The sequence below is a fragment of the Achroia grisella genome, unplaced genomic scaffold, assembly GCF_030625045.1.
Source record: "Achroia grisella isolate CSIRO2021 unplaced genomic scaffold, CSIRO_AGI_Agris_v1 utg642, whole genome shotgun sequence".
In the NCBI taxonomy this organism is placed as follows: Eukaryota; Metazoa; Arthropoda; class Insecta; order Lepidoptera; family Pyralidae; genus Achroia; species Achroia grisella.
In genome coordinates, this window is record NW_026712979.1 from 1,514,909 (window position 1) to 1,538,270 (window position 23,362).

Genomic DNA, 23,362 nt, shown 5'->3' on the forward strand with positions numbered 1-23,362 from the left:
CAGAAGTTTTCGTAGGGCTAGTTGTGTTTCACTAGGTGTTTATCATATATATTTAAATAGATGACACACATATACATATTTACATTATTTATATAATAAATAGTTTATGTTTATATATACATATATATATGCTATTTTATATATATGACGACCTCGGTGGTCCAGCGGTCTAGTACACCGCTTTACGACCGATGGTCGCGGGTTCGATTCCTCGCACGGCACAAACATTTGTATTCATGAGTATGATTGTTTGTATCGGTCTGGGTGTTTTCTATATATAATATGTATGTATTTACAAAAAAAAATATCTATGTATTTGTATCAGTTATCTAGTACCCATAACACAAGCTTTAGCTAGCTTAACTTGGGTCTAGATGGCGCTGTGTGAATTGTCCTAAGATTATTATTATTATTATTATTATATATAATATTATATTTTATGTATTTACGCATTTATAGTCTTATGTGTTATTTAATTTATCTTTTTTAAATTAATCAACAAGAACTTATTAAACTTTACCTTCTTAGCGTTAACTTTATATGCTGTAAAACCATCGGAGAAGAGTGTGTTCTCAGCTATAATCAGCGAATCGGGTACGCACATAGCAATCGGTCGAAACATAGACTTCAAATTGTCTGGCAATTCGGTTCGACCGGCATAGCTGTAATATTGCACTTTTAGATATAGTAACAATATTAATTAGAGACAATGTGAGCTAATCTATAGCTTAGCTATTAGTGAGTGGGTGATACTAGCGGGTGGTAATATTTAATTAACCAAAATTATTATCAAACTACAAAAGAAAACATTAAATTACGAAATTTAAAAAATCCATAGTTTTAATTTCCAGATTGCATCTCTAAACAACAGGTATCAGAAGAACCTAAAGCTGTTGATGTTTCTTTTGGGAAACATCATTATGCATCGTAACGTCAAGGATTCCCGGGAGGGAAATTCATCAGGGATTAAAACTATATGCGATTATTTTAGTTAAGTAGTAATATAACTGTGTTAAACCCATATTATATTTGCACAATTCACACTGCTCCATCTAGTACTAAGCTAAGCAGCACTTGTGTTATGGGTACAAGACGACTATGTTATGGATACTAGACAACTAATATAAATTCTTATAGACATTTTTTTGTAAATCTATAGAAATCACCCAGACCGTTACAACAAATATACTTATGAATACAAAATTTTGCACTGTGCGAGGAATCGGTCGCGAATATTAGAAGTAAAGCGGTAAGCTAACTAAACCGCTAAACCACCGAATCAGTCAAATCATATTTACCTAATTTACCAAATTTTTCGTAATATAACATTTTACCTATTTCTAATTCGTACTAATCTTACCCAGGGTTCATAGTGATGAAAATGCCACAGTTACTGTCGAGTTTGATCTCACAACCTTCGAATACAAATTTCTTCTGAAAAAGCGAGAGAGCGAGCAGCACAGCATGGATCTGTTGCGCCACCACCGACAGAACCTCTATATTGATGCGGTTGAACTCATCGAAGCAGCCCCAGCAACCGCTTTGAGCAATACCTGATAACAATACTCACAAGCATCACTTGCAATGTTTTGGATACATAGGATAAAGTTCTACAAATGCGTTCAACGATCCTTTGATAGGTGAAGATTGTGGTGTCGCAGTGCTTGCCCAGTAATTTTTCTGCTTTATCACTGGTCATCGTTCAAAACAAGTTGCAGTAAATAACTTAGACTTGCAGTTATAGGAAATGAGTTCTCGTTGCCAGTTTATTCGTGAAATGACAACGGGAGTACCTGGTCGCATACTGCGAGACTGCAATGCCAAGGAAGGAGGCGGCAGAGAGAGAGTGATCGCGAAATTGCCTCCCGTCGACCCTATTTTCTAAATAGAAAAAGGAGGAGACGTTGTTCTTCTTCTTCCTCAAGGGATAGGGACAGCGGCCGTGCGGCTGCTTCCCCGTCGATATAAAAGCCCTAGGTAGACGTATGGGTGTACCCGCGCTACTTGAGTGTCCCGTCCCGAAGAAAGTCCCTAAGAAGTGGCCCGTCTATTAATATTTCCGCCGTCAGAGCTGGCACACTCGTGGCTCCCGAAATAGGCGGTGGAGGTACACCTTGGAGTTTTAGCCAGCAGGGGTCAGGAGTGCCCGTTTTATAATCCGGAAGTTGGCGAATCTCCATTACAGATTTCTCCAAGCACAACAAAAATACTTAAGTGTATCTATAAGACATCTAAAAATATATTTTCTACATAATTATTTTGACGTCCAAAGATAGTAGTATTGTTTGGATGTTACATTACCTGCAAAACATTTCGCCATAGACTTGTAGTCAAGTCCATCAGAACAATTGGTGACTACGACCCATCTCGCCAATGCGCGACCTAGGTCTTTGGTGGTTTCGGTCTTGCCCGTACCGGCCGGTCCCTGAGGACTTCCCCCGCGGAAGAGGTGCAGCGCCGTCGTGAGGGTGATATAACATCTACAATAGAAGCATCGTGAACAAGTTTCAAAAAGTAAATGGATAAGTAGAAACCATTTGATTTTTAAAACAAAAAATCTAGAAGAGATAGAAAAGTTTGCATTCATAAAATGCCATTCACGGCTAGTGTAATAGGTACATGGCATAGCCAAACGTAGAAGGTAAAACAAGTTGAACCACTAGATGAACTATTTGTAAATCCACTTTGAAATTTCGGATATCAATCATCGGTCGTCAACAATATGATGAAAAAACAAACATACCTGATATCAAAGTAATCAATACAATATTACCGGTCAGTAAGAGGTGTGATCACGAGCCGCCCCGAATTTCCAATATACTCATATGTATATACAGAGTTGGTGTTCGTCTGTCTGATGTAGCAATCCTCCCTCTCACGATCCCAATAGAATTTCAGTTGAGAAAACCACTCGAAAGCGGTCACCGACATGCATCCTATAAGAATGCAATAATTAACAGGTATTTCCTGTATTTCTATTAGCTTAGTATTAGTATGGTAATGGAATAAGAAAGTCAATATTCCCTTTCATCTCCAAAAAGACGATTAAGAAATAAAGATAAACAATGTGACAAACGTGGTAGGAGCAGTAGCCTTTTAAATCAGGTAATAGTAGACTAATATTGTCTCTGGCAGGATAATTTCGTTAAAGGGTATTAAGATAATAAATGTTAAAGCTACTTGGTTATGTAGAAGATAAAAGGCAGGCGCTGCTAGAAATAATAGTAGATAAACTGGTTCTATCTTTCTGCAAACGGCCAATAAATAACAAAGATAATTCTTGTAGTATATGTGTGAAAGAGAAGGACGCATTATGTTGTCTCTACCACACACAGCTGGCATCGTGCGACCATTAACAAAGATGTGAGTCTAAGATCCGATAATTAGGAAGACTTACATCGACATCATAATTTTAGTCCCCAAATGGGGACGATCCCCTCCCATGGACCACCAAAAGGTAATACAAATGTAAGAAGACGTGTACAAAACGTTTACATCAATATGTAGCCACCACTAACCCATTTTATACATTCTATCGACAGTATCCCTTGAGTGTATCTCTATAACACAGAGCGCGTTCACTTTGCACCGCAGAATTTTCGTGATCTCCTTCCGCGACATCATCTGCAGCGTGGTTAGGATCTGATTCTGCTTTTTACGTAGTTTTTTCATTGGCTTCTTCTCTTGCATTATTTCGCAGCGACACAGAGTGCGGGTGCAGTCAGACGTCCATTGAATCTAAACATTATCAGTAATCTCTACTCAATTTTATTTTACGTTCCTCTTTGATAGATATACCATACCAACTAACCGGTCTCATTTTAACCAGTTCATAAAGGGAAAATGGGATTGTTAAATGTGAACTATTAATTCCATTGCCAACATAGTACCGTGATTGACTATCCTGGTAGATTGACTTCCACGCAGTTCCCTCTGGAAACCAGCGTGATAAATTCCTGGTGAATTTGTCACGATGGCCTAACTGATCTGACGTCATGCACGTCTTATTGTTCTTAACCAGTGCCCCGCCAGCGTAATCCGTTACAGCAGGCGGGTGGACCATTCCATTATCAATAAAAAAAAAACAGTTTATCAGTTTTCCACACCTACCTTACTGCAAGTGATGCCCAGCTGCCCAGGCCAATCGTTAATCCACTGTTCTCTCTGATAACGACATTTCCGCAACGCCGCGCGTGTAAGGATCAATTGCTGAAATATATTTTATAACTGTACAGCCATTCTGAATATAAACATGTTTAAATTTTTTAAACTCTATACTAAAGCCTGCATTACAGCAGTCTTTTTTGCTAATCGCGTTTAATAGGCGCTTTTTCATGTGAGTGAATCTACGTGCACATATAGAAATGTTTTTTTACTAACCTTCAGATTTATATACATTACTGTGCGCGTGGTTTCACGAGCATGAAATTTGTAGCCTATGTATTATTCTATGTACCTGTAAGGGCTATATTACTATAGTTTTTGCGTGAAAGAGTAACATACATCAGTTATCAAGAAACCATAGATAATCTCTGCATAATCTGCGACATAGCCCTGTGGGAGTCGTTCAAAGGTTACAGTAATCAAGAAACCAACGACAAAGAAAACTAAATGGCCCTGCAAGTCATTTAGCAGAATAAGTCGTCCAGGAACAATTATTAAGAAACCATAGACAAAGTCTGCTTTTGTGATTATAAGTCTTCTTAAGTCTTTCAGAAGTAGAGTTATCGAGGGACCATAGACAATTCCTGGTTTTTATTTTTAATTTAATATTCTCACCTCCCTCAAGACGACCCTCATGGTGTGCTCCAAGCCAAGAAGCCAGACTTCCGCGGGTCCGTCTAGCACCAGATTATGCTTCCACTCTATACATTCTCCATCTTCGGACATCATTGCTTTTGCTACTGGGAGCCCGAGGGCATTCTTGAATTGAAATAAGATTTAACAATATAATTAAATATTGGACGGTTGAAAACTTATTTTATAGAGCCATAAATACCAAGTCAAAAGACATGTGTTTAAAACTCATAAGCTTAACAGTTACACTGTTATCAGGACAAAGTGGAAAACAATAAAATAGAAAAAATCCTAATTTAATTTAAAAAATTTGAAATGTCAGTTTTTTCATCTACTGCTCATTTTTATAAACTGTGTTATCACAAGAACGAGCGAATAATTTGTAGGTTGTTCTTTTAAATAATCGTTGTAACTTTACATTTTTAAGTTGACACAAATAGACAAGACTTACTCTACACGCAGTACTCGTTCACGAGTATGACGGATACAGAAAACAAATTTTGCACTGTTCATTATAAAAGTTATTTTCATTTTTCCAAATTGGTTATTTGAGAAATTTCTTCATATTCGTTAAAACTATCGGTGCTATTTTGCTGGATACACCTTTTACGATAAGATCCTGTACAATATAAGGAGAAAAATAAAATTCAATGTTTTCTCAATAATTTATTATTAATTGTCAAAATCAGAGGTAACAATCTTACACACTATGAATACTAAACACATATTTTAATCTTAAAAAACTAAAAACAAGTTATGATTACTAATCACATATTTAATCTTAAAAAAACTAAAAACAAGTAGCAACAAGCGTGAATTATACGGTGGACCACTTTATTTGAGTTATAAATTTCACAGACCACAGTTGACTTACAATTATTTTTTTACTTAAAGAAGTTAAACTAAAATAAAGTAAAATAGTTATTGTTACAAAAGAATAGAATGATATGAACAAAAACAAAGTAGTTTTTAGCATAAAAACTAATATTTTAGTCATAACTTTTAGATAAAAGAGGTATTAAAAATTAGTTTTCCACTACTGCACAATGTTTTAACTTACTATGATAGAATGAATGGGCTGTAATGAAAGCGGAAAATGGAGCGTCATATAAATCAAACAATGGATAGAAAATGGTAAATACTTATAATAAAGATACAAGTACATACAAACAGTTGTAAGGTAACAGAATTGTCATATATTTTTTATTGTCAGTAAACAATATATGACAATACTATAAATATAAATTCAAATTCAAATTCAAAAATAATTCATGTAGGGCATTTTAGCCGCTTATGAACGTCGAGTTTTTACATTATATTTTTATTTCGTCCAGTTCGGTATATAGATCCAATTGAGAAGAACTGCCAAGAAAATCAACTGAATTACTTTTTTTTAAAAGTCAGTTTATTTACAATGCATAGGTATTTATATAGGTGTCTATGTCTAACATCAAATGAAAATCCCGTACATGAAAACTTTTGCCTTTGAAACATGAAAACTATAAAAAAAATACAGCAAACATTGGTAGAAAAATAAATCTTATATATAAAACTCTCGTGTCACAATGTTACCATACTCCTCTGAAACGACTTCATTGATTTTTATGAAATTTTAAATAGGTATAGTAGGTCTGAGAATCGGCTATGATCTATTTTTCATACCCCTAAGTGATAAGGGTTGTCCACACCTAACATATTTTTTTTTTATTTATATTTTTTTATTATGTGTCATTAAAAAATACATACAACCCTAAATTTTCACCTTTCTTCACCAACCCCTTTTTTTGTATAGCGTTATTAATTTATATGGCAAAACAACGTTTGAAGGGACAGCTAGTACCTATATAAAAATGTGCAATTTTTAGTAATATGGTCTCATAACCCCATACTAGCAATGCACCATGTCAGGTTGACCTCGGTCCCCCTGGAAACCATAAATTCTTGAATATGTCACGATGGGCTGACTGACCTGACCTCGTGTTCATCATATCCACCACCACTCATTATCATCAATTAAAACTTCAGATATCACTTAGAAAAATAATTTCTCTTAATTTATAATTGAAATATGTCCCTTTTTAAAGAGTAGTCGTCATTTAATTGGTGTTTCATAATTGAATTCATTATGAACATAAATTTTTCAGGTAAACTCAGTAGGACCTTTTTTAGAGCTTTCTTGTCAACGTCCGTGCGACATGAACAGATCATGTGGAAGTATTCGTGTAGTAAAGATTTAGCTTTGGCGGTTGGGTGATACATCAGCAATATAATCAGAGCCTAAAACAAAAAAGTAAATTTAAATAATCTATACCTACATATCTAAATATATATAACTCAAAGGTGACTGGCATAGTGATCTATCAATGCACAGCCCAAACCACTGGAAGGATCAGGCTGAAATTTGGCATGCAGATAGATGTTGTGACGTAGGCATCCACTAAGAAAGGGTTTTGATTAGTTCTACCCCCAAGGGCATAAAATAGGGGATGAAAGTTTGTATGAAACTTTGTCAATTTTAAACCAATCGGGCTGAGACTTTGCATGCATAAAGATACTATGACGTAGGCATCCCCTAAGAAAGCATTTTGATAAATTCCATCCCTAAGAGGATAAATTAACGCGAGCGAAGCCGCGGGCAAAAGCTAGTAATTTATACATTTATACTTGTAGGCAGTTGGGTGATAGATCAGCAATATAATCAGAGCCTATAACAAAAAAGTAAATTTAAATAATCTATACATTTATACATATAATTTATACATGTAAATAAAATTGGGGTGTCTGTTTTTAATATTGAAATAACCGTATTTACTACATACATGTGAATTTAAATTTATTTTTCTAAAATAAAAGTAGTCTAAGTTACTTCAGATACCCGGCAAAAAAAGTCTAATCTAAATCGGTCGTCATTTCAGAGATTAGCGGGAACAAACAGACCGACACACAGACAGGCAAAAATTATAAGTGTTATTTTGGTTAGTTATGTACCGTATATATATTCATATGCATGTAGTAAAAAACCGTTATTGCAATATTACAAACAGACACTCCAATTTTATTTATATGTATAGATGTATAGATGTACAGAGGTACAGACTAGCTACCAGACCCTTTGCAGGTGTGTACACTTGGATCGCTATCTATTGCCAAATAATACATTGCGTAGTTTGTTTCATTTCATTCATGTCAGCTGTAATGGAACAGCAGAAGGGACTTCATTTTATACTATGTGCAGATTATCTTAATTTGATTTGATGTAATGTACAGTAATGTAAGTTGGGCTCCATTTTCAATTTGCCTCTCATCTGGGCCGTTGTACATGTAGACTACATGTACATTTTTTTTTTGTGGATGAGAATGGAATGGTGCTCCCGCCTGCGCTAACGGTTTACGCTGGCAGGACACCAGTGGAGGATAAGATGAATATGAGATGACCAAGCTATGACTACTCAAAAGTGCTTAAATTACGTTTATTTGAATAAATGATTTTCTATTTCAAGAGCTAAGACGACTAAAATAGCCATCAAGCTCCTCAAAAGTGCCGAAATCTCCCATGGATTTGATTTTATGCTTGCATAATCTTTACAAAGAGGGAGTAAGGGAATTGTTAGTGATGTGGACTCATGACCCCATTACTAACAATGTACCATGTCACGCTTGATCTCCACGCAGTTCCCCCTGGAAACCATTATGATAACTTCCTGGTCAATTTATCATGATGGGCTAACTGAACTGACCTCATGTTCATCTTATCATCCTCCACTGGTGCCCCGCATAAACCGTTAGCGCAGATGGGTGCACCATTTCATTATCATCCCTAAAAAAACCTTTACAAGGAAGTATTATGATACTTACCCTAATATAAATAACCATGGTATCCATATTCAATCCTCCACACATTTGATAATGGTGCCAAATAGGAAATTTCCTTAGCAAATATAGCAACTTGTTCCAATTGTGAGAGTATATGGCTCTGTGAATGGCCAACTGAAACTTGCGGCTCGTCGGACTCTGCTGTAGGAGACGTAATGGTTCTATTTTGTCCTTTTGCATTCGCCACAGATTGCGTTTGCATAAAAAATATTCACGCTCAAGTGGACTCTCAGTAACTTCAATTACTTTTTCCTGTAGGTAAAAAAATATTATTGTTCTAGAGCTTCTTCTGTCACCTTTGAACTGCCACGTTTTTATCATTACCCCTACTTCGGCTAGCTATTTCCATGGAGAAGAAATGACAATAGGCTCAATTGGTGCTTTTTATATATAACTTTTTTTAATTAATCATTATATAGTATAAAACAAATTTGCTGTCGTTGTCTGACCGTCCCTATGTATGCTTGAACAACACAAGCAGTGTGGTGAAGCAGTTTTTCAACTAATTATTAACATACCTTTTATAATTTCCACATTTGTACTTTGTATATTACGAATTAAAAAATAACATTGTTGTTTACTTACCATTACGCTTTTTGGAATAAAATAGCATTTAGTAATGTCCTCTTCTGTCATATTGTCTTATTAACACCAAATTATTAAAGAATAGGTTAGGTTACACTAAGTTAATAATGTTAAAACTTATATTTAAAGGTTGTGTATCACTAGAATCAGTTGTATATATTTTGAATAAGAAATCGGTCGAGACTAGTGGCCTCCGGAGATCACCTACGTTCTTATTAAAACTGTTCTTATTTAAAAGAAATGTAAAAATACCGGGAATAATACTTAGATGTTTAAGAGATGTGACTTTGGAGGTGTAAATATAAATTTGAATGGTAGTAAGACAGTAAACAACTGACATTGAATTAAAATTTGACACTGACATTTTCAAGTTGCCATACTAACAGAAATGATACCAAAGACAACGGCTGTATGGGCTTAGACTCTTTGCCTTTCCATTAAGGATAAATAAAACAAAAAAAAAAGTTGCCATACTAGTAGAATTATGATACTACTAAAACAGATTATATAATAGTTAACTATGGGACAGAATTGAAGCTGAAATGTGGATATTGGAGAAGAATGGAAAGAATTAGCTGGAAATATAATAAATGAAGAAGTACTCCAAAGGGTTAAAGAAAAGAGTGCTTTAACTCTTTGGTACTTCGTCATTTCTTATCTAAGGTCTATGTCTCTACATATCATAAATATTATTAAGAATAAGCAGGGAAAAATATTAGGGCACTTGATACGACATGACGAATTTATAATTAATGTTATCAATCGCAAAATAGAAGGAAAAAGTTGGAGTCATGACGGTCGTTTCAACAACTAAAGACATTTATGGAAAATGGTGGAACAAGTGCTCCACCGAGAAGAGCGTAACTTTTAAATTATGGAAAAAATACTATGGCTAATGAAAGTATATAACAAACGAAACCAAGCGATATTAAAAAAAATAGTTAACATAACATCAATATTTAGCTTTTCCAAACTAAATATTACTATAAAATCCTTTTTAAACACTTGCAGATTTCTTAATCTAGTGTACTTTAAAATATTTACGATGTAATAACTATAAAATGAATAAGGAATCACAAATTTCATTGTCTTTCGTATGTGGCGTATAATATAAACATTTGCAGCATTTTCTTTATTAGGTAGTACTAATATTTAGTTACATAATCATTATCCTTATATAAATATTAGCGGAGTTCATAGATTTTTTTTTATTTATTGTTGTCATTTATTTATTATTATTATATATATATATATATTTTATATTATCACAATTAATATACAATTAGTATTGTAATTTTTGTTAACTTTACCTTATCGATTCTTATTTTGTTCACATTATCGAACAGTTTCTTTAAATGAACTTGTATCAATTGAGGTTTTTTTGAATTGCCAAGAATTTCTAAAAGATCATCATTGGATATAAAGTAGAATCTTGGGAACAATTGTCGCTTTGTTTCGAGATACTTCTCCAATGCCCTCAATATGCCATCAAGGTTATCGACCATGTTATTGAGTTTGTTGAAGACGTACGGTGCTGGTTTGAACAAACAGGCTTCTACAGCATTGGTGCCTGCATTCATACTGTTAAAATATAAATAAAATGAGACATTTATCTAAACATCTACACATATATGTTACATTACCATATTCCATTAAGTAATTGTAATTAATTGTTCCCCTCTGATCGATTCCCCATTCCACCTCTACGATCGATCTCCCATCCAATTCAACCGGGGATTACGACGGTCTGAACCGAGGTTCGAATCCCTAGCGGTGCCCCCAGACTAAAGTCGTATCCGTCAGATAGAAGTTGACTTTCAGTCGCTCCATAAGTCCTTCCGCGGGTTTGGAGTGCCTTCTGCACACCCCCCCTTTGGTCCGGTGAGGATGTAAAGGCCAGTTGCGGCTAACACCATTACAGAAGTACAAAAAAACTATAGTTAATCTCGAATAACAGTGTTACACATACACTACAGGAAGTAATACTATATTTACTTGCTAGTAATTTCAGTCCAATCAGCAGTGAGAGCATCGAATACTTGCACTTCATTGGGTAATTGTTTTCTTATATCTTCACCACTGAATATACTTTCTAGATAGAGATACCTTCGTTGTACTTGCAAGGCAATCTATTAAGAGAACAATTGATATTAGAATCCGTGTCCATTTATCTAAATACCTAATTATACAGGCTTAGTCGGAAAGGGTATACTAATCAGCTAGTAACACTAACACATTCCTCTCTGATCAATTCTAAATTACGACGGCCTGAGCTGTGGTCCGAACCCCTAGCGGTGCCCTTTTTTTTATTTTTATTTTTTTTATTGGGTTCTTTGGGCTATTGTCAGATGTGTAGCACCTGTAGCACTGCGACCTACATAGATCTATTGTGCTCGCCCTTTTCAGAGCTCGCTACCCAGACCCGTCAGGGACAAGAATTGAAGGATATTCTTAGGAGCGATCGTTTTTATCTCCTCGGGAAAGAGTGTAAACTTGCGGTGCCCTTAGACTAAAGTCGTATCTGTCAGGCGGGAGTTGGCCTTCAGCCGCTCCATAAGTCCTTCCGCGGGTTTATAGTGCCATCTGCACTCGCCCCCTATTGTCCGGTGAAGTTGTAAAGGCCAGCTGCGGCAAATATCATTAGAGTAGTCCGAAAAAACATATCACTAAGAACTAATAGAAATCGCACGATGTTATTACTTTTTCATTAAGAGACATGTTACTTTTTAATTAAAAAACATGTATTATTTATTGAAAAAGGTCGGCAAAAACTGCCGACGTTCTTGATTTGTGGAATGTTAGCACTTGGTTACAACAAAATCACTCCTCCGATTTTAATGTATTAAAACTATCAATGTTGTTACATACTCCCATATTATGATAGGACTAATATTAGCTAATGCTAATGGCTTTGTCTATTTTATTGTAATTTTATGTAACAACTGCGAACCGACTTTTCTCGAAGAAAGTATTTCAGAGAAAGTTGTAGAACAAAATTTTATTTTATTTTTTTATTAATAATGGGATGCGCTGGGTATTACCTCATCTGATGGTAAATGATGGCAAGTTGTTCATTACCGGGTATTTCCATAATCTTGCGGCTTAGCCCTTTCTGACAACCCCTGTATTTATTGTATACAAACCTCAATACATTCTGAAATATATCCTAAAGACTTTTCCCAGTAATCTACTTCTTTTATAAAAGGCTCCACATATTTTGTAGATTTCATTGACGACAGCTGAACTTGATGATCTTCTAGGAACTAAACGAAAATGCATCAATATGATAATAATATATATTTATTTTTTCCACAAAAACATAAATATAATATAGTTTGTATATCAATAATTATGGCCTGTATACGATATACATATACATCTATGAGTAACTTTATATTTATTTATTTATTATTTATTGAATAATACAATACTCTTGTACTACAATATGTGAACTTGATTCCGTTTGGCATTCACTAACAACTTAAACTTTAAAGTATAATCAGAAAGTTTTTGCACTAACACTTATTGTAATATACATACTTAATGCAATGGTCGCTAACTCTGTATGAACCTCTGAGTTCAGAGTCACTCAGAGGGTAATGGAGAGGGCTATGCTCGGAGTTTCCTCGCGTGATCGAATCAGAAATGAGGACATCCGCAGAAGAAGCAGAGTGACCGACATACCCCGAAGAATTGCGAAACTGAAGTGGCAATGGACAGGGCATAAAGCTCGTAGGACAGATAGCCATTGGGGCAGTAAAGTCCTCGAGTTGCGATCACGGCCCGGAAGACGCAGCGTGGGAAGGCCTCCACTAAGGTGGACCGACGACCTGGACAAGATCGCTTGAAGACGTGGATGCGAGCAGCGCAGAACCGATCGTCGTGGAGATCTTTGGGGGAGGCCTTTGTTCAACAGTGGACGTTTTCCTGACTGAGATGATGAATGCCATTTTATCATGTACATAACATGCAAAATTAAATCCAAATGCAAGATAATTTAGTGATGTAGCCACAACTGTGTTACTATATTTGTTAAATAAATGTTTTTATTAAGATTTCTGTTTATTTTATTTGATTTAAGTTAATTATTATTATTATTTTTCTCCTCAGATTTCACCGGTATTTTTGCTATGTACGGACAATTTTTTTTACAAGGGGAAATCCGTCATGGTGATCCGCACGCCCCGGGGGAGATGCACAGATACTGTCGGACTCCTATCGGCTAAAACCCCTTAGTGTCCTCCAGTGCCATAGCGCTGGGGATGCGGGAGCAGAGTGCTGTTCAACCACAAACCCTAACAACGCGGGCCTTTCAGCCCCACTCCTTGAGTGACGCGCACCTACTCCCGGCGTCATCCTTCCTTAGATGAAGCGAGGTCCGTACTGTACTATGTGCGGGCCTAAGCCAAGTAGGTACATAACATTTTTTTGTTTTTAACGTCAATGTAATATAATGAATATCGGGCTGATCAGTTTGAAGGAATTTTCTGACTATGCGGCATGTATTTAGAATAACCTTTTGTAGTTGGCAGTATAGTGCCATAGTATATACTAGTTGGCAAGTTTAGGATATTTACTGATTGATGCATCTGTTTTTATATATATTATATTATATATATATATAAATATCCCCTTGGGCACTTTGTGGCTCAGACGTGCCGTATAGGTAGTTTTTTGTTGATCCTTTTTCACTTGTTGATCCGGAGGCCTTTTGTTGATCTAATGCCAGATGACCATATATAAATGTTGATCCGTTTTGAGCCACAACTGTCACGACGAGTAATAATAATAATTACGCGATTTATACACGACTTTATACAAATCCACCTTTTTGGCATACGAGCAGTTCTTGATCCAATTCAAACGGGCCAATCAGGGTGCAGCATTTGCCAAGGGCTTCCTCATTGGCACGTTTGGGCTACTACATTATGGCTACAGTAACTTAATAATGTCTAGCTAGTATTTCAAGAATAATAGTCTATCTAATCTAAATATTCATAGAAATCAGTCTGGAGTAACGTGACTCCAGATCAAACCTCAATACTTATTATTTTTTTGGACGGGAATCTTTTCTTTTGTAACAACGTTACTAAGCGAATAAAGAGAAGACGCAACGGCGGATCCAGGGGGGAGCGTCATGGAGGTCATGGGAGTCATGGGGGCGTCATGACTCTCCCCCCTTAGCCCAGGACTTAGGTAGACCACTAATTGAACTAAAAAATAATGAAACAGCAAATTTTTTTGCACGATCGGAGTGTTGGTGCAGTAGTATTAATTATAATTAAACATTGTTACTTAAAACATATCAGTTAAAGTACTATAACACTAAAAGCAAAATAGGTATTTTCAAAATACTTTTTCAAAATAAATTACCCTTTGAGTTTTTGTCCAAACCTCAGATATTTTATTTATTTTAGGTATATCAATCATTACATAGTATAGTATAGTATAGTATAAAACAAAGTCGCTGTCGCATCTAACAAGTACATAAATAAAGAAAGAAGACTTTTTGGCTCTGAATATATTTCAAAAATCAATTACTTGTGTTAATCAATTTACATACTCGTTCTTATTTCATAGTATAGTGTTTTGATCCGAATATATACAGATACCGTAACGGTCTATTAATTATGAATTTATTATACCTAACCTAGATATTTTATTTTGACGAAACTCCGTGTAGTAGTAGTATCCGATAAAGGTATGCGAACCCTAAGTATTATTTCAAAATGACCAGTAATTTCGAAGAAATAAGCCTTTGAATTTTGAATTTTGATTTTAATAAGCCTTTGAATCAACTTACCAAACGGACGCTCAAGGTTCGATTCCCGCCACCGATTTTTTTTGTTATTTTTTTTTGTCTTTATTAACATTTTAAATGTATTTTCTATAAAACATTTTAAATGTATTTTCTTTATTATTACAAATATTTTTTATGCATAATATAATAGTTAATATCACTTAAAATTAATTTAATACTTAACAACGATTTTATCGATTAAATTCATTTAAATATAACCCATAAATGTATAAATATTATATATAAATAAATACATAATGATCTGATAATCATATTATAAGTACAGTCTCAAATTGAAAGTAAGAAAAACAGAAAATATAGAGAGAACTATAGGGATATAACAGAAAGATGTGAAAATTGGAGGACAGTAAAAAAGTTACAAATTTAAATAATGTTGCCGCAATTTCTGTTTAAATGAATTTATTACATTATTATATATATTAGGCATACGACTAGCCTTATGACTGTTACTTTTTTTTTAATCTATACATCTATACATGTAAATAAAATTGGAGTGTCTGTTTGTAATATTGAAATAACCGTTTTTACTACTTGCATATGAATATAAATACGGTATACACCAAAATAACACATTTTACAAGTTTTGTCTGTCTGTCTGTCTGTTTGTTCCGGCTAATCTCTGAAATAGCTGGACCGATTTTCACGGGACTTTTTTTGGCAAGTAGCTGATGTAATAAGGAGTAACTTACGCTACTGTTATTTTAGAAAAATAAAATAAAATTTCACGCGGACGAAGTCGCTGGGGCCAGCTAGTCTATAGATATACCGAGATTTAATATTTAAGTTGCTATTATGTTGTTGACAAAATTTTACTGTAATGTTACTATTACGTTATCCTACACAATTTGTATTATTTTGGATGAATAAATAAATAAATAAATAATAATCTATACATCTATACATATAAATAAAATTGGAGTGTCTGTTTGTAATATTGAAATAACCGTTTTTTACTACATGCATATGAATATATATAAGGTACATATACCAAAATAACAATTTTTATAATTTTAGTCTGTCTGTCTGTCTGTTTGTTCCGGCTAATCTCTGAAATGGCTGGACCGATTTTGACGGTACTTTTTTTTGGCAGATAGCTGATTTATAAGGAGTAACTTAGGTTACTTTTATTTTAGAAAAATAAAGTTAAATTCCACGCGGACGAAGTCGCGGGAACAGCTTGTTTTTAATAAAAACATCTTTTTTGTGGTACTTGAGAATGTTGAAGCCTGTTGTTTGTAATATTGAAATAACCGTTTTTTACTACTTGCATATGAATATAAATACGGTACATACACCAAAATAACATATTTTACAATTTTTGTCCGTCTGTCTGTTTGTTCCAGCTAATCTCTGAAATGGCTGGACCGATTTTGACGGGATTTTTTTTGGCAGGTAGCTGATGTAATAAGGAGTAACTTAGGCTACTTTTATTTTAGAAAAATAAAGTTAAAAACCACGTGGACGAAGTCGCGGGTACAGCTAGTGTATAATATATTAGAGATACCTACGTGTTTTTTTATTGATGACTAGCTGTACACGGGATTTCGTCCGTGTGGAATTTCACTTTATTTTTCTAAAATATAAGAAGTTAAATTCCACGCGGACGAAGTCGCGTGTACAGCTAGTTATCGGTAGTCTAGCGATTTAGCTAGCACACCGCTTTGATTCCTGCTTGGTGGTCGAGGGTTCGATTCCTCGCACGCTGCAAACATTTGTATTCATGAGTATGATTGTTTGTAACGGTCTGGGTGTTTTCTATGTATAGATAATATATATGTATTTACCACAAAAAATCTTTGTATTTATATCAGTTGTCTAGTACCCATAACATAATCTTCAGCTAGCTTAACTTGGGTCTAGATGAAGCTGTGTGAATTGTCTTGAGATTACTATTATTACTATAATAAATCTTTTCAAATCAGCCGATGTTTATTTTTGCCATAATACGTGCTGTTACCATGTGATAATATTACGTACGTACTTATTAAACTATTAACTTATTATTAAATTATTAACTATTTATACTGTTTTAAATGTGATGCGTTCATTATTTATATTTCCTTTGAATTAAAGACAAATGTATATATATATATACATATACATTTATATAAACTTGCACACTTAGTTGATCCAGCCACGATCCGTAGATATTGCTGATTCCACTGTCTCTCTCTTTCTACCACTATAACGGTAGCGTGGCTGAACGGCAACATGTTGCCGTTCCGCGTTCTACCACTATCTTTGTATTCTAATATGCGATGTTGCCGTTCCGGCCGAGACCATGCGTTGTTGCCAAATGTATTCGTCGATAGTAGTAGATACTCGATATATATTTTTTCAACAATTTCCTGCAATAGTGAATCCGTATCGGCAAAATTTTTTAAATGCACAAAGATTTTTTGGCTCTGAATATATTTAAAAATCATTTACTTGTGTGTTGATGAATTTATATACTAGTACATGAAGTACCTAATACTTGTTTTGATTTGAATAGGTAGCGATATTATGAATTTATTATACGTAATCTAAAGATTTTGACGAAATAAAAGTAATTAGTTATCTGTTAACCTTGACTTCATGCTGGCACCAGTATTATCAGATGATGAACATACTCTTCGAAAACTTACAGCAGAAATATCGTGTTTGGACTCATTAGATAGGTCTCGATGAATAGAGTTTAAAAAACTTAAAATAAATGGTAAATTAGAAATAATGTATAAATACCCCTTACGTAAAATTCAACCACTTTAAACTTAATAATAATAATAATTAGGAAAAGAGAAAAGCTATACATGCACTGAAAGTAATTGATGCCTTCCACACAATATTTTCAGTATTAAACAATTGTTCAGTAAAAGTGTAAATACACTGGTAACCTTTAATCATATTTTATATGCAAACATTACATATACAAACCCTAAAGTTTTATTTCAGAATGGCCAGTAGTTTTGAAGAAATAAGTCTTTGAAATTGTACGTGTAACTTATATATATACTAGTTTTTCCACCATAACAAACAACACCAATATGGCCTAGTTAGTAGTTTACCTGTGTACCATTTAATAATAATAGTAATCTCAGGACAATTCACACAGCTACATCTAGACCCAAGTTAAGCTAGCTGAAGATTATGTTATGGGTACTAGACAACTGATATAAATACAAAGATTTTTTTCGTAAATACATATATATTATCTATACATAGAAAACACCCAGACCGTTACAAACAATCCTACTCATGAATACAAATGTTTGCAGCGTGCGAGGAAACGAACCCTCGACCACCAAGCAGGAATCAAAGCAGTGTGCTAGCTAAATCGCTAGACTACCGACAACTAGCTGTACACGCGACTTCGTCCGCGTGGAATTTAACTTCTTATATTTTAGAAAAATAAAGTTAAATTCCACACGGACGAAATCCCGTGTACAGCTAGTCATCAATAAAAAAACACGTAGGTATCTCTAATATATTATACACTAGCTGTTCCCGCGACTTCGTCCACGTGGTTTTTAACTTTATTTTTCTAAAATAAAAGTAGCCTAAGTTACTAGGTAGTACCCTTATTACATCAGCTACCTGCCAAAAAAAGTCCCGTCAAAATCGGCCCAGCCATTTTAGAGATTAGCCGGAACAAACAGACAGACGGACAAAAATTGTAAAATATGTTATTTTGGTGTATGTACCGTATTTATATTCATATGCAAGTAGTAAAAAACGGTTATTTCAATATTACAAACAACAGGCTTCAACATTCTCAAGTACCACAAAAAAGATGTTTTTTCTATCAAATAAACCGTTTTTATTAAAAACAAGCTGTTCCCGCGACTTCGTCCGCGTGGAATTTAACTTTATTTTTCTAAAATAAAAGTAGCCTAAGTTACTCCTTATAAATCAGCTACCTGCCAAAAAAAGTACCGTCAAAATCGGTCCAGCCATTTCAGAGATTAGCCGGAACAAACAGACCGACAGACAGACAGACAAAAATTATAAAAATTGTTATTTTGGTATATGTACCTTATATGTATTCATATGCATGTAGTAAAAAACGGTTTTTTCAATATTACAAACAGACACTCCAATTTTACTTATATGTATAGATGTATAGATTATTATTTATTTATTTATTTATTCATCCAAAATAATACAAATTGTGTAGGATAACGTAATTGTAACATTACAGTAAAATTTTGTCAACAACATAATAGCAACTTAAATATTAAATCTCGGTATATCTATAGACTAGCTGGCCAAAGCGACTTCGTCCGCGTGAAAATTTATTTTATTTTTCTAAAATAACAGTAGCGTAAGTTACTCCTTATTACATCAGCTACTTGCCAAAAAAAGTCCCGTGAAAATCGGTCCAGCTATTTCAGAGATTAGCCGGAACAAACAGACAGACAGACAGACAAAACTTGTAAAATATGTTATTTTGGTGTATGTACCGTATTTATATTCATATGCAAGTAGTAAAAAACGGTTATTTCAATATTACAAACAGACACTCCAATTTTATTTACATGTATAGATGTATAGATTAAAAAAAAAGTAACAGTCATAAGGCTAGTCGTATGCCTAATATATATAATAATGTAATAAATTCATGTAAACAGAAATTGCGGGAACATTATTTAAATTTGTAACTTTTTTACTGTCCTTCTCCTTTTTTCACATCTTTCTGTTATATCCCTATAGTTCTCTCTATATGTTTTTCTTACTTTCAATTTGAGACTGTACTTATAATTTGATTATCGGATCATTATGTATTCATTTATATAGAATATTTATACATTTATGGGTTATATTTACATATATATTTATGTATGTATATTGTTATTTTTTTATAAAAATTTATATTTTGCTTTGTATTTATATATCTTTTTTTGACATTTCTTATTTATATTAGTGCACCGCCAATAATCTTTTTCTGCACCACTCATAGTTGCCTGGTAATTAACGCGGCAAGATATTACGTCCACCACATGTACAAATTTTTTTGTGCATTAAAGTTAAATAAATAAATAAAAATACACTACTGTTTAATGAAAATGCGTATTGTCTAGTGCTTCGAGATGTATCAATATAAGGTCAACAAAAAAGTCCGTGATGGTATATGTCTATCTCTTAAGGATAACCAACAATAACCATTTTTTATCTTTTACATTTTACGGGAATTTTTTTTATCGTATGTTTCCCTTAAAATCATGTAAACTATGTTATTACGTCATAATCTAAAGAAATAATAATATTTTATAGTGAAATATCCACTATAAAATAGTAATGTAAGTAGCAATGTAATTCGTTACGCGCGAATCAGGTGTTATAAGGTCAAAGGTCGGTGCACCCCGCGCATTTGATAAATAGTGCTTCTCTGGATGTCTTTAAGAGAAAATGGCAGTATGTACGTGTATATGTACAAGTCCTTAAGTGTTAAGTTTTTCAAATGTACAATAAAGAATAAATATTTTTAAGTACAGTACTTACGTACATTAATATAATACCTACTTTTTACTTGTATCTATTGTCATTAAAATTAAATTATAAGTTCTTAACTTGACCACGACTATGTGACCCTCTCTTGGCGCCAAAACGAGTGAAAAAATGAACAGCATACGACGACGACGCATACCTATAGAGTGGAGCAACTGCTTATTCAGTTTTATTCAACTATTTAGTCCCTCCACCGTTACAATGAATGGAGGCGCATATTACAATGTACGTAGCATTGCGAATATAAAATATCTAGATTAGGTATAATAAATTCATAATTGATAGTCCGTTACGGTATCAGAGCCAAAAAGTCTTCTTTCTTTGTTTATGTACTGTTAGATGCGACAGCGACTTTGTTTTATACTACACTATGTAATGATTGATATACCTAAAATAAATAAAATATCTGAGGTTTGGACAAAAATTCAAAAGGTACTTTATTTTGAAAAAGTATTTTGAAAATACCTATTTTGCATTTAGTATTTGAAATACAAAACACAAAACTATTTTTGTTTTTAGAGTGACATTTCTATGAATTCACTGTCGATAGCGAGCGGTGCGATGGAAAAAGATAACCGTTTATAAAAATATAATAAATAGCCCTGGACAATTAACACAGACTGATACTGAACTGATATAAATAGATATTTTTATTTTGTAAATACATATATAATATACATATAAAACACCCAGACCGATGAAAACAATCGATGACCGATGAGTACAAATGTTTGCACCGTGCGAGAAATCGAACCCGTGACCATCGGATGTAAAGCGGTGTGACCACCGAGGCAGTCGAAATATATAAATAATCTTATGAATTTAATTTATTCTAATTTGTTTGTGTGCGCGGGGTGCGGTGTACGGTGCTCCCCCCTGCCTCCACCGTTGCTAGAGCTTGCATGTATGGAGCATTGCGAATATAAAATATCTAGATTAGTAAATTCATAATTGATAGACCGTTACGGTATCTATATATATTCTGATTAAAATAAGTATCGCAGTAAGGACCAGTATATAAAGTGATCAACACAATTAATTGATTTTTGAAATATATATACAGAGCCAAAAAGTCTTTGTGTATTCAAAAAATATCTAATTTGTTTGTGTGCGCGAGGTGCGGTGTACGGTGCAGGGGGGACCCTGCCTCCACCGTTGCTGGAGCTTGCATGTATGGAGCATTGCGAATATAAAATATCTACATTAGTAAATTAATAAATTCATAATTGATAGACCGTTACGGTATCTATATATATTCGGATGAAAGTAAGTATCGCAGTAAGGACGAGTATATAAAGTGATCAACATAATTAATTGATTTTTGGAATATATTCAGAGCCAAAAAGTCTTTGTGTATACCAAAAATTTAGCCGTTCGGAGCCATTCAGTCACGAATTATTAGTAAAAAAAGTGTCGAGTATATCGTACTATCGACGAATATATATGGCCGCATCGCAAAATAGAATGCGACGTTGCCATACCGCCTGAGATATACGCGATAGGTGTGAAGTTATTCAGTGCAAAAGGTGGAATCAGCAAGTGTTTCGCTTGTGGCGTGATCAACAAAGTGCCCAAAGAGGTGTTTATATATATATATATATATATATAATATATATATATATATATAATATATATTATTATGGTCCTATTTCTCAGTTTTTACTGGTTTGTTACGGTTGGTGGTGTATACCACGCTTATGGTCCGAAGCCCATTAATGTGTATGTACCTATATGTATGCATGTCTTTATGAGTGTCACATATACCTATTGTTATTATTATATGAAATCACACCTTACGTAAAAAAGTCACGATAAAATAAGAGTATTTATTATACTTTCCAAATTTATTCTACATACTAACTCTCAGGTGCTTAGTTTGAACCAATCCGAAATAAATAATGACTGCTAAAATAATTTGGTAATAAATCAATCAGAATCTTTCCAATCTGGACAGCAAGTAAGGTTAATGAAATTTTCAGTATAGAAAATATTACTAAACCTGCATAACATCTTCTACATTTTTAATTCTATACATCTCTCCCTTGTGATGTTGCATTTCATATGTTGTGTTCTTCCAAACTTCTCTAATTGTTTTTAGGCCATTTTCAATGTTAAGTTCCATGGTAGCAGCCTTTGATATCTCAGCGATGTCTTCTGCATGAGCTTGAAAGTTCAGACGCATTATCAACTCTAGTTTGAAATCTTCAGAATCTTGATCGAATTCTCTGTACAATTACAAAAAAGAGATAAACGAGTTAAATATTTGTCAAATATTTTGACAAATATTTAACAACTGTACCCATTTCAAATGAAGGATAGTAATCCAATAAATAAAAAACAAAATTTGTTAAAGTACTTCATTCTGTACCACTTGTGCCAGCGGTTTCAACTGCCTGAAATTTATAGCCTGTGTTATTTTGATATATAAGCTATATTCCTGTAAAATTTCATCAAAATCCGTTTAGTAGTTATTGCGTGAAAAAGTAACATATATAGTATAGTATACATTCATCCATCTATTCATCCATACTCACATACTTTCGCTTTTATAATATTAGTAAGATACCAGTGCAAATTGAACTGTTATTTTCAGGAAAATTTGAAGTTGAGTTCAAATATTGACACAAAAATATTCCTGTAATTAATAATAATAGACAATATTTATTTTTTCCACATAACATTGTACAAACTATACAAAACAAAACATTTCTGAGTTTTTTTTTATTTAATATTTTACGGCTCTGGATACAAGTCCTTTTTAGCCCAACATAAAATACAAAAACTTAAAAAAAAAATTAT

General features: G+C 33.8%; 2 protein-coding genes across 2 annotated transcripts in view; both read right to left on the reverse strand.

Annotated features, from left to right (window-relative positions):
• The window catches only part of LOC131849507 (dynein axonemal heavy chain 2), an 88,968-nt gene that overhangs the window by 38,876 nt on the left and 26,730 nt on the right, over nt 1-23,362 (reverse strand). Inside the window, exons 25-35 of the mRNA XM_059199586.1 lie at nt 22,563-22,788; nt 12,399-12,518; nt 11,251-11,384; nt 10,566-10,836; nt 4,780-4,923; nt 4,111-4,209; nt 3,519-3,738; nt 2,774-2,936; nt 2,302-2,480; nt 1,361-1,553; nt 521-662 (exon numbers count right to left, since the gene is read on the reverse strand). Coding sequence (XP_059055569.1) covers nt 521-662; nt 1,361-1,553; nt 2,302-2,480; nt 2,774-2,936; nt 3,519-3,738; nt 4,111-4,209; nt 4,780-4,923; nt 10,566-10,836; nt 11,251-11,384; nt 12,399-12,518; nt 22,563-22,788 — 1,891 coding nt within the window. The remainder of the gene's footprint in view (nt 1-520; nt 663-1,360; nt 1,554-2,301; nt 2,481-2,773; nt 2,937-3,518; nt 3,739-4,110; nt 4,210-4,779; nt 4,924-10,565; nt 10,837-11,250; nt 11,385-12,398; nt 12,519-22,562; nt 22,789-23,362) is intronic.
• LOC131849509 (uncharacterized) lies at nt 6,506-9,559 on the reverse strand. Its single transcript, XM_059199589.1, has 3 exons — nt 9,256-9,559; nt 8,653-8,922; nt 6,506-7,074 (listed from the first exon to the last, which is right to left on the reverse strand). Exons 1-3 carry the CDS (start codon nt 9,304-9,306, stop codon nt 6,853-6,855), a joined length of 543 nt encoding a protein of 180 aa, XP_059055572.1. The 5' UTR covers nt 9,307-9,559; the 3' UTR covers nt 6,506-6,852.

Excerpts from the sequence above, each read along its gene's own strand:
- LOC131849509 (XM_059199589.1), bottom strand. The coding sequence starts at position 9,306 with ATGACAGAAGAGGACATTACTAAATGCTATTTTATTCCAAAAAGCGTA. Across the intron at positions 8,923-9,255 it reads TTATTCCAAAAAGCGTAATG|GAAAAAGTAATTGAAGTTAC; the intron begins GTAAGTAAACAA and ends TTTTACCTACAG. Across the intron at positions 7,075-8,652 it reads CCATGGTTATTTATATTAGG|GCTCTGATTATATTGCTGAT; the intron begins GTAAGTATCATA and ends TTTTTGTTTTAG.